The 12,940-nt window shown below is 34.1% G+C and overlaps 1 protein-coding gene across 1 annotated transcript; it reads left to right on the top strand.

The window, feature by feature from the left end:
• The first annotated feature begins 3,780 nt into the window (after nt 1–3,780).
• Nucleotides 3,781–4,356, top strand: LOC147485980 (uncharacterized). The gene has a single exon (XM_086573617.1). The coding sequence runs from the start codon at nt 3,781–3,783 to the stop codon at nt 4,354–4,356; it is 576 nt and encodes a 191-aa protein (XP_086429743.1).
• The last annotated feature ends 8,584 nt before the right edge of the window (nt 4,357–12,940 follow it).

Raw genomic sequence — 12,940 nt, 5'->3', positions numbered from 1 at the left:
TTTTTGTTGTATCAAAGCTGTAAAATAAATGTTATTAAGTAGAGCTGTGAAAAGTAAGAGAAAATGTTTTCCATTAAGAAAAAATCATAGGCCAAAAGCAATTAATCGGTTCACTATGTGCTAAACGTACTGCGCTAATCAGTGGACTCCCTTGAGCATGATTCCACCCGTAAGTATGAGCCGCAGTTAACCATGCATATCTAAAAAAAATGAGCATTCCCTAGGACTAAACTTAAATGGCAGGGAAAAAATAAAAGCAAACACACAATGCTAATCTCCCTATTACACAAGCACGACTGTGATTTATCTATGGTTTTAGTATTACCACTTAATGTTTTAACTCTTACATTGCCTACTTGCTCGAGAATTGAATTACAGCCCAAGGTCAATGCCAGGTACAAACAAAATGAACATTTTAGGTAACAAAGGATAGCATAACATATAAGTAGCTCAATACTCAAAAAATGGTGAGGTTCTTTCTGTGGAGGAATTTGCAATGTATTATGTAGAATAGAAAATTGGCATCCTCCACGCGCCATAGTTGCATGGCCATAGTACTTCACATGGTTGCATTATTCTAAAACAGTGCATATCTAATTGACGTCTTCCACTCGCCCACCCTCATTGTAATTCGTAACTTACCAAATTCACATAGACACAATAGGTCATTTCAAGTCTTTGATTCAATTGTTATTTGCAACTTTTCCCATGGTCAAAAGGAATGGCAAATTCGATCTCGTAGGACTCATAATTCGGACTAACCTAATAGGATAACTTATCAATAGATTAGAGAAAACCACATTACAGCACAACACCCAATTAGATTTACAAGGCGGTAAAACACAAGATAAACATAATATTTTACCATTGTTTAAAGTCCATCACATCCGAGGTATCCATGTTTACATAAATCTTGGTGCCACTAAGAAATGAGAGCCCAATCTTGCCTACAACACAAAACTATTCGATACAATTTTCTGATTGTCAATAAAAATAACAATGTAGGTAGGTTACAAAACAAAAGGAAATAAAAAATGAAAAACCAAAACAAAATCACCTTGATAGTTGCTTACTTTTAGTGATGTCGCAATGATCATTATATTGGGCTGCTTCATTACGTCATCATGAATTATTTGGCATACCTCCCCACAAAGTAATTGGCATCTCCGACCCACTAAAAAAATAGAAATCCTCATCATAGGCTAACATAATACATGCATTGTGAACAAATTAGATGAAACCTCAACCAAAAAAAGAAAAGGAAAAAATGTTACCTTTTATTCATGATTACAATTTCTCTCAAAAGTTTCCCAGCAACATTTTTAACTTTTCCAATTTTTCAATACACCAATCACATCTATCAATTTTATATCAAGGATATTGTTAGAAAACACTTCAATTTCCAAAAAATAAATAAAAATAAAAATGGCATTGTATATAGTGATTCACCTGTGAGAAAAGTTATTTGGCGTGCCTTAGTGAGAATGGTGTCAAATTCGATGAATTTGAACATGTGCTTTGATCTGTCATTGGCTTCTTCAGCTGCGATATTGATCAACACCCCTTATTTGAAATGGATTTTGTAAGCATGCTCGACGGGGCGGTAGTCTTTTGCAAGCACAACGCCAACCTTCTCCAAGGTGTAGACGTTGCCCTCTTGCACAAAGTTTTCTTTGACAACACTATCGAAATACTAGAAGAATCTTTTTCGAACAAAATGGCGTGTATTTGATAACCTTGACTTCAACATGAAAATTAATCAAAAGGTGTAAACACCTAAACAACTTGCAACTTAAAGAATAACGAAAAGGATATCCAAATATATTGAAGAACACAATGAAGTGGTAAATGACTCAATTTCACATAAATCATATGTGTCCAGCAATTAAAGGATAGGAGGCACTAGAGTCGTGTGAAGTTATAATCACCGCAGTTAGAGAAAAGCTTATAACAAAGCCTAAACAGGGGGCGAAAGTCTTCCATGTTGGTGAAATTGATGACGACATAGAGAGGAAATGGATAAAATAAAGCACAAAAAAAAAAAAAAAAAAAAAAAAATCATAGTGATTCAATTGGTTAGGATTGAAATGGAAAAATAAACACCGAAAACTATACATTTAAAAAAATGTAGTTGGTTTGTTTCATGGTGAGAAGCCTTAAATAATATGCCTCATTCCTTAAGCCGTAATGAGAAGAGATATCCAGAAATTAATCCCCACTACCTTTGTTCAAAGTCTAATAAAATGACACCATCCTACTGAAATATATTAAAAATCAAAGAATGCATATAACAAATAAACTTATAATTGAAGAAAATCAGTAGTATTAAAAGAAAATAATAGTAAAGCAAAGACAACTTAATGTTAGACTACAATTGCCGTGGAAAATCAGATTAAGTAAAATGCATATACTGAATGCATGGCAAAACATATAATTGGAACATGGCAGATTTCTTCTACCTAAAACAACCAATATGTATCTAAATCCCAAACTCAAAAAGTACAGTTTATGGTGTTAGATTCTCCTACTCACATATACCAAAAGTAAAAAATCAATGTGAACATCTAAGCAACGACCTGGTATAAATTAACGACCAAGTTCAGCAAAAGAACATTTGCATTATTGTTTATTACCTTAGAATCGAGCAATATATACTCAATGCTAATGGGTTTCCACATCCTTGTGACTCGGACCCTAATCTTCCGCCAGTCGGTTCGAGTGTGAAGTTTGTCAAGATCAGTGAATTGCTGATTCAACATTGTCTATATTGAGAAGTTCAAATTTCTTAAAATTTTGGAAAAAACGATAAAACTAATTATATTGAAAATGGGAATGTAAGTTCACCTTTTGAATATATACCATCCTTCAATGGTTCAAATGCCATGATAAAGATAGTAAACTACATGTTTCTTACACCTACACCTCTAACACATCCAGCCACAAAGATAACCAACAAATAATATGAAGATAACCAACAAAACAGATATAATAACAATAAGTTTCTAAACCAAGGGAGATTAGAAGTAAAAAATTATCTAAGCAAGTCCAGGAAAACAAAATAATGGGAGCAATAAACCATAAAATGCATCATGGTCATTAAACCAAAATCATGAAATATTGTAGCACTTGTAATCAGAACAAAAATATATATTTTTTCTTTCCTGACTATAAAATTATGGTCCTCCGAGTTAGCGAGTTGATGACTGAAGGCATAAAGGAGTTTTGAAGCAATAAATCAATTACTAATAGAAAAAAACCATGCAAAGTTGTTGGAGTTCTAAATTGAGATTAGGAAGTTTACTACTAGAGTTCTAAATTGAGTCCATCAAGTTTATTAATTAGAAACCATGTTGCCTTTGGTAATTAGAGTATGCTTAGTAATAGAAGTGTGTGTGAATTGAATTAGTATGATGTGAATGCTATATATATGAGGTACAGGACGTAAGATAAAGTTGGGTTCTAAGAGTTGATCAATATATGGAGGTTGATAAGAAAAGTTGTCTTGGGTTCATAGTTAATTAAATAAAGGATTTGTGTGTTTCACACTTGTTTTCATTAAGTTGATTATCTATTCATATCTTGCACTTTGCTTGATCTGTTTTGGTGTCGGTAATTTGTTGATTTATATATTTGGGATCTAAGTAAAACTAGATCTCACATCTGGTATCGGAGCAAGTGTTATTTAAAGATCCAGTTTGATCAATTGCAATTAATGATTCTTTTTCGCATCATATGATTCCTAAGTTCGGTGGAAAGAATTTCGATGATTGGAGATTTCAGATGGAGATTTTGTTTAAATATCAAGATGTATGGGATGTAGTTGATAAAGGCTTCACTGTACCTGTAGATGAATCAAAACTTACCGACGCAGAAAAGAAGGCGCTATCTGAAATTCGAGCAAAAGATTATAAAGTTTTATTATGCATTCATCGAGCGATTGATTCTGCAGTTTATCAAAAGATTTCTTATGTTCAGTCATCAAAGAAGGCTTGGGACACTCTGTTCAATTATTACAAAGGTGCTTATAAAGTTAAAAAGGTGCATTTGCAGACTTTACAACGACAATATGAGCTTATTCAGATGGAAAAGTTGGAAACAATTTCTGACTATTTTTCTAGAACTCTGGCACTTGCAAATCAGATGCGGACTAACGGAGACAAAGTAGAAGATCTCCAAATTGTGGAAAAAAATTTACATAGTATTTCATATTGTTTTAACTATGTAGTAACCGCCATAGAAAAATCGAAAGATGTGTCAACACTGTCTATAGAAGAATTGATGGGTTCTCTACAAGTACATGAACACAGAATTAATGAGAAGGCTGAAAAACAAGTTGCAGTTGAAGAAGCATTATAGAGTCAAATGAACTTAAAGAAAGGTGATTCACAATCTCACAATCATCAACAAGGCATAAATTAAAGCAACAAAGGCATGTGGCAACCCAATGGTGTACGTACTCAATGAAGAGGTGAGAACCAAAATTTTGATAAATCTCAAATTCAATGCTACAATTGCAACAGATTTGGTCATTATCAGTCTGAGTGTTGGCTTAAGGATAATAATACTGGAAGAAACAAAGCTCATATTCAGTGTTATAATTGCAATAAGTTTGGTCATTATCAATCTGAGTGTGGGTTTCAAGATGACAAAAAGGGAGGAAGGGTTAATATTAATAGTAAAAATAATACAACAGAAGAATCTCAGACTTTGTTGATTGTTAGCTTGCAATGCTATAGAAGTTGATCAAAACAAGTGGTTTTTAGATACAGGGTATAGTAATCACATGTGTGGGACTAAATAGTTGTTTTCTGATTTGGACAAAACAATTCGGTCAGAAGTGAAATTTGGAAATAATACATCAGTTTGAGTTATGGGAAAAGGAAGAATTGGCATTGCTGTCACACCCCAAATTTCCAAACAATAAAAAAACAATGATATTCAATAATCTGGAAACCCAGGATAAAACGAAAACCTGATACCCTGTAGGTTATCAAACACGATATAAGAAAAACCGAAATCAAATTAAACCAAAAGGAACAACTTTTCATTCACAAATAAAAATATTACAATCATTTCAACTTGGAAGACAAATTAGTTTCGTTTTCTCAAAATAGCATGTAGTTTCTTCCAAAGTAAGATTTCAATCCCAATATACATTTCCAAGAAACTCATATAACAGTACTCATTATTCCCATTTTCCAAATTAACTCACAATATAAATACCACTTAACTTCTAATTATTAAATGGACATATGATAACTTATTTAAATATGAGTTTGATACACTTTACCTTTACATGCCAGCACGTCGTCTTAGGGTAGGATATTTACGTCCCTGGATACAATATTAACGGATCCTACCCTCCTACAAAAACAGAGTTAGACATCATATCACAATAAAATGATTTATATCAACTAGTCAAATTTCCATTCATAATCAAAACATCATTTAATACATTGAATCCTAATTGATACCACATGGTTTGTCCCGCATATTAGGGAATACTACTTATCCTTACACTAACAGGTCATTCGTGGCACATTTCATGAATACCTTAGGTCACTCCCGCCACATTCAAGGAATACCCATCATAACACCAATATGTCATTCATGGCACATTCAATGAATATCTTGGGTCATTCCCACCACATTCAAGGAATTAACACCAATAGGTCATTCATGGCACATTCAATGAATATATATATTTTTTTTAATTCAAGGAATACCCATCATAACACCAATTTCATTCATAACATTCAATGAATATATATATATATATTTTAAACTAATATATATATATATATATTTATATATAATATATATATATATATAGTTATATAAATATATATATATATATATATATAATATGGTGGCTACACCTTTACATAAGGCTGCCTACATATCCAATCTTTCAATATTAGAATCAAGCCTTACGTAGCTCTTAACTAATAAATATCAATATTCTTGTATGTACCTTTAAAGAAAACAACAATTTATATTATATAGAATCACATACAATCAGTTTCAAATACTCCCACAATCATATATGTAAAGTTTCATATCCAGAGATACACTATGAATCTTTAAATCCAAAAACTCAAAAATGGATATTTCTCTACTTTTGATTCTCCAAAAACGATCTTATGAACCATGTCAGTTCCAAATAAAACCATAGTTTAAAAGTAGGCTACAAATACTATATAAAACCCTTAAGTTAAACACCTAACAGTTTCCATTACAACTTAACAAATATCAATAGGCTTGTCTTTCTATACTGCATTGACCGATAACCAACCATTGGATTTGTCTACCATTCAAATATGTCACAACACTATGTATGATAACCTTAAAGATTAAATTTCAAGTCAAACCGATAATAGATAAAACTCCATCTAAGCAAAATAGTACGACTGCACACTGCAGTGTTCTACTGTAGTTTCAACTACAGCCAATCTGCCTAATGAAAGCCTCGACTGATATCCGACCGGTGGATCTGTCTTAAATTCTAATATGTTATTATACTACGAGTTATATATCTACAGATTTAAGTTTAGGAAAATCTATATTAGGGTCATCCTTCATCTACGCCTAAACGTATGACTGCGCAGTGTAGTTTTCTAGCATAATTTATACTTCTACCAGTCACGCTTATGAATGCCTCGACAGAAATCCAACCGTTGGATCTGTCTATAATTCGAATATGTCAAACTACATAGTCTTATACAATTTCAGATTAAACTTTAGATCCATCCAATAATGAATTAACCTCCATCTAATACAAAACGTTTGACTGCGCAGTGTAGTTTTCTATTTACCCTTTTACTCTTCATCTTCTGCTCTAATGATTCTCCACAACTGATAATGGCTTTCTAGTCATAGTTTTTCATATCAAAACAGTTACACATGATTTAAAACATCTACCATCACCAAATCATCAAAAGAAAGCATATTAACTTAATATAATAACGTAGTACATAAACCTACACATGAATCGTCGTAATTCAAATCTCTTTAACATCTAGTCTCTACTTATCATCATATGAACAACACAAAAGCACAACATATCATGTTTCTACTAAGAACATAAATTCTAACTCACCTTTTTAAAGCAAGAACGAAGACAACCGAAAATAGAGGTAGTTACGGCGAGCCAACGTGTTCTTCTTTTCTTCTCTTCCTATTACTCTTCTCCTTTTAATCCTTTCTTCTTCTTTAGGCAGTAGGGTTTGTCTTTCTCCCTCTTCCAAAACGTGGGAGAGAAAGGAGAGAGAGATATGTGCATTTTTTTTTATTCTCCACGATTTTCTCCTATTTCTATTTAATCTTTATCCCTTATTTTTTAAATAATACTATTATAACCCTATTAATAATACTTATTATTTTTTATAGCAAAAATAAAAATACAGGATGTTATAATTGCACTAAAAGATGGTTCTCAAAATCATATTTTGGATGTGTATTATGTCTCTGGTTTGCATCAAAATTTGTTGAGTATGGGTCAGTTATCTGAAAAGGGGTATAATATGTGGATTTCTAATGGAGTTTGCACTATAATTGAAAGCATGAAAGGATTATTGGCTAAGGTACATATGACTAAAAATCATTTATTTCCGTTAAATATCTAATATGGAAAAGTATCTTGCTTTAATTCTATCATGAATAGTAAATCATGGTTGGGGCATATAAACTTTAGAAGTTTGGAATTGCTTGCAAAGAAAGAGATGGTTTAAGGGTTGTCGGGTATTGATGTTCCTGATAATAGATGTGAAAGTTGTATCATTGGGAAGCAACACCGAGATCTTTTCCCGTTTGGAAAATTTTGGAGCCCTAGACAACCACTGGAGTTAGTTCATTCGGATTTGTGTGGGCCTCTTGAAGTTCCTTCACATGGAGGTAATCGATATTTTATTACTTTCATTAATGATTATAGTAGAAAGGCATGGGTTTATTTGTTGAAACAAAAATTGGAAGCTTTTGTTACTTTAAAAAAATTCAAAGCTTATATTGATAATCAGATTGGTTAGTTATCGACTTAAGGTGTTGCGAACAGATAGGGGTACAAAGTATACAGTTGTTTCTGAGTATTTTGTAGAGTGTGGTATTCAGAATCAGATGAGCGCTAGATACACTCCTCAACAAAACCGGGTAGCTAAAAGGAATAATAGAACTGTTATGGACATGGTTCGTGTTATGCTTAAAGATAAGTCTTTGCCTAAAGTATTTTGGGGAGAGGCAGTTGCTTGTGCTATATATTTGTTGAATAGGTGTCCTACAAGGAGTGTTTGGAATATAACTCCAGAAGAAGCATGGAGTATAGAAGACCAAGTGTTCGTCATCTTAGGGTGTTTGGGTGTGTTGCATATGCACATATTCCTGGCGAGCTTCGTAAAAAGCTTGATGATAAAGGTGAGAAGTGCCTTTTTATTGGCTATAGTGATGTTACAAAAGGCTACAAATTTTATAATAGAGGTACAGGGAAGTTGATTATAAGTCGTGATGTTAATTTGATAAGCATGGTGTGTGGGATTAGAGTCCAAGAAAAGAAGTATCTGTGGTAATACCGATTGTTACTCCAAATTCATCTGTTGAGACATCTATTCAGCCTTTTGTACAACCTATTAGCACTTCCACATCTAGTGATCCATCTCCACAAGATATAGCACCATCACAAGGGGAATTGGCATCTTCACGACCTCAACATCAAACTGTTTTTCCTGCACGTCTACAAGATTGTATTGTGTCTAAAGATACAGATGCGTCCGATGAAGAAATTGTAAATTTTGCACTCTTTGCAGATTGTGATCCAGTCCTTTTTGAACAAGCAGCTCAAGATGGCATATGGGTACAAGCTATGGATGAGGAAATTAATGTTATTGAAAAGAACAACATGTGGGAGCTGATAAGCACCCAAAAGTATAGTTTAAATCCCTTAATAGTATTATACTTAGGCCAATTATGTTTATAATAAATGAGAGTTAGTAATGTTTAAGTGTTTTTGTACATTTTAGGACTTGAAGTTGATTAGGTGACTAAAGGCACTACTTTTGCATGGAAAACAAGTCAAGATGATTACTGATCAAGGAAGTTTTACATTTAAATCCCAAGAATCATGAAAAAAAAAACCTTTTTCAAGCCCAGTCAAAACTGGAAAGTAAAAGTCAATCCAGGTAGAAAAATAATAGAAAACTCAATAGAACTTCAAGAGGTCGTATCTTTGGACTCAGGCCTCATAATTGGGCTTACTTTATATCAAAACGACCGGCTCAAAATCAGTTTTCCAATGGACATAGCCTTGCCCCAATCAGAGTTGTAAAGGTTAATGGAAGTAATTTCCAGTAGTTGTGGCCTATTTGGACTTAACCTAGCTAATGGACTTTGGGCTCACATTAGATGCCCAAAGTCCCCCTTTTGACCCATGCACGAAAATGTAACCCTAACCCTCTCCTATATAAATAAGGTGAAGGATAAACGCTCATATCCTCTTCTTTTCTCTCAAACCCCTTAGCTCATAACGGAGAACTAGAGTTTAGAATCACCACCAAAGAGATTTGAGGTGGAGCTAAACTCTCAAGCTAGTGAAATATTTATCCGAGACGACTTGGTGTTCACTAGGGATCAAACAAGCGATTCGATAACTAACTAATAGTCAATTGAATCGCGTGGCGGATTAACCTTCTCTAATGTCTTCTCTCATTATACAAAGCACTGTTTAGAACAATAAATTTACTATTTTTACTCTCACTGGTAAAACATTCATCTAATCTAGACTTGCATTCAAGTAGTACGTATGACTAGAGTGGTTCGAACACGACTACTCCTCATTATTTCTACGATATTGAGAGTATTTTAATTACTATTTTTCCATCATAATTCTACTGTTTCTTCATCTCTTATCTATTGTTCAATCAATATATTCTAATTCATTCTTATCAATGGTGCCGCTTGCCATCTAGTTCATTTACGTTACGCGTGTTTAGATTAGAAAGCATTATTTTTACTATTCCAACCAAAACACTGTTCATAATTTCTTTAAATTTTTCTGCTACTATCTGAGTGCATACGAGTTGCGCAACCAACTCCCTGCCCTTGTGACCTGACCCTAAAAAATTCAAACCCTAGTTTTAATTCACGAGCGCGTGCGCCCTCTATTTGCCTTCACAGAGTGCGACCTGCATTCTACTCCTTAGGTATGACCCACGCCCAATTTGCCTTATTTCTAAGCGCGCACATGCCCTAGGTTAATTAGCTTAGAATAATATTTTTATATTCATTGCAATATTATCTCACGAGTACAATACAGTACAGTACTCATATGCTATCAACTACAAAATTTTAAAAAATAATTTTTTTATTATAAACGGTGTCTAGAAAACTCAAAGAATTGGGGTTCTCTAATTAAGGAACATGCATGCACGGACAACCTCCCTCAATTCCTAAGTGGCCTGGCCGTTGGTTTGATACAAAAATACAAAAAAATTAATTAGTAAGCCCACCCACTACCAAAGCCCGTTCCACATGCCTGCCATACAAGCCCAACACGTACGAAGACCTTAGTAAAAAGCCTTAACCTAATTCTTAAAACTCTTGGACTAATAAGGTTAATCTTTTTACAGGACTTCACAATCCATACCATGTACCCAGACCAGTACTCATATAATTGTTCAAGTAACACTATACGTGCTTCAAGGTTGTTGAAGACGCTATTTATACACGTAGCAAGGACGCTCCAGGTAACACCTCTATACATCCTCAAATTTACTGTTAGAGGATTCTATTTCTAGTAATAATCAGGCTACTTTTTCATGCTAGTTAGAAATTGCCTATTATACTTAAAACTTGCATGAGATTAATATCTAGTACGTATAAACATGCCATATTAGTTTATCGTAGACGCAGAAATAATTGTATATCTAGAAATTCACCAATCACAACACACACACCACCTATACCCACCACCACATCTATAGCAATGGGTGAAGAAATAGGAGAGACACCCCTTTCTGATTTCTATAAGGCTTTAAACAATGAACCTGAGTCCTGCATAATTCTTGCAGATACTACGGGAGATTTTAGAATCCCCCCTCAATATATTTAATTTGCTACCTATTTTCCATGGGTTAGACCATGAGAAGCCTTATCAATACTTGCATAGGATACAACAAGTTCTTACTACATTTCATCATCCTAACATAAGACCTGAACAAATAAAACTTAGGGTGTTTCCTTTCACCCTAGCTGACAAAGCGGCTGCTTGGTTAAAAGCACAAAAGCCGAACTCTGTCAACACATGGGAAAAGCTAGTTGAATTCTTTATGGAACAATTTTACCCACCACAGAAGACTTATGAGATACTATCACATATTCATTTCTTTCACCAAAAGCCTCAAGAATCCTTTTCTGAGGTTTGCAATCGTTTCACTGATCTTCTAGTAGAATGTCCCCATCATAATCTTGGTTAAGACACACTAGTTCGTGCCTTTTTCAAAGTCCTATCCCAACACCATAAAGAGACTTTAGATATCATGAACGAAAGAAATTTCCTAAGTAAAGGAGCCACAGATGCATATAACTTCGTAGATAATCTATCCAATAAAAGTAATAACTGGGGAGGTAACGATTACTCCCGCTCTATTCCTTCTTCTTCTACAGCTAAGGCAACCAGTATGTTTGAGGTTAAACCAGATCCTGAACTTAGAACTTTAATAGAATCCCTCACTCGTAAAGTAGATGCCCTTTTTGTAAATAAACAAGAAGTGAAACCCACTCCTGTCATGAATATAAATTTTCCTCGCTGTAATTTCTATTTTAGTCTTGAGAATTCCAATCATTATTGTCCTCTTGCCTATGAACAACCACCACTACAACTAGAAGATGTCTGCGCTTTTAATATACCTAACGCACCTTGGAGACAAAATCCTAATTTTAGTTGGCGTAATAATCACTATCAAGCAGCACCTCCAGGTTTTAATAATCAAAATGTTAGGCCCACCAACAACTACAATCAATATCAACCAAGGCAAGGAAAAGGGCAAGGTAATTATAATAATAATAATATAAGTTTAGTCTCGGTAAATAACAACTATCAAAATCCACCTGTTAATAATCAACGGAGATAGTTCCTGTTACACAACCCGTGGCAACTCAACCTTCCCAATTTGATAGATTCGATGCATACATGCAAACTTAACAACATATATTACTAGCCATCCAACAATCCATCCAATAGTTAACCCAAGAAAATACCCAACAAAAAGGCGTGTTTCCAGGTCAACCCATACCTAATCCAAAATAAACCAACATAGCCTTTGAATTAACCAATAATCCTAGTAATGAAAATTTAATCCAGGGAGAATTAAAGGCCATAACTACTCTTCATTCAGGGAGAGTGGTTGACCACGAAGAGTAGTTGACAACAAAGTAATAATGCCTGAGGATTCCTCATAAACTAATAAAGATAAAGGAACCTTACTAGATACCATAGTTGAAACTGAAGATCCTACCACTATAGACGTACCAGTTAAACCTCAACTTAAGGAGAAACCGACAATAGTTAAAGAAAAGGGTAATACTCCTATTGACCCTTATGCCAAATATAGATAAAAACCCCCGTTTCCCCAAAGACTAGCTATGCTAAAGAAGGACAATAATTTTGACGAGATTAGGGAAGTTTTCAAAAATTTAACTATAAACCTACCTTTCCTCTATGCCATAAAACATTTTCCAAAATATGCTAAGTTTCTTAAAGAGTTGTGCACCACAAAGAGGAAAACAAACATACCTAAAGAAGCTTTCTTAACATAACAGTTTCCTTCTTTATCTGAGCACAACAGAATTGTTAAGTACAAGGACCCTGACCGTCCCACTGTAAATGCACCTTAGGCGATACTTTCACCACAACTGATCTTCTAGATCTAGGGGCAAGTGTTAACTTATTCCTATT

The sequence above is a fragment of the Coptis chinensis genome, chromosome 7 (assembly GCF_015680905.1).
Source record: "Coptis chinensis isolate HL-2020 chromosome 7, ASM1568090v1, whole genome shotgun sequence".
In the NCBI taxonomy this organism is placed as follows: domain Eukaryota; kingdom Viridiplantae; phylum Streptophyta; class Magnoliopsida; order Ranunculales; family Ranunculaceae; genus Coptis; species Coptis chinensis.
This window is presented reverse-complemented; position numbering and strand designations above follow the sequence as displayed.

Coding starts and splice junctions, on each gene's coding strand:
- LOC147485980 (XM_086573617.1), top strand. CDS start 3,781: ATGGAGATTTTGTTTAAATATCAAGATGTATGGGATGTAGTTGATAAA.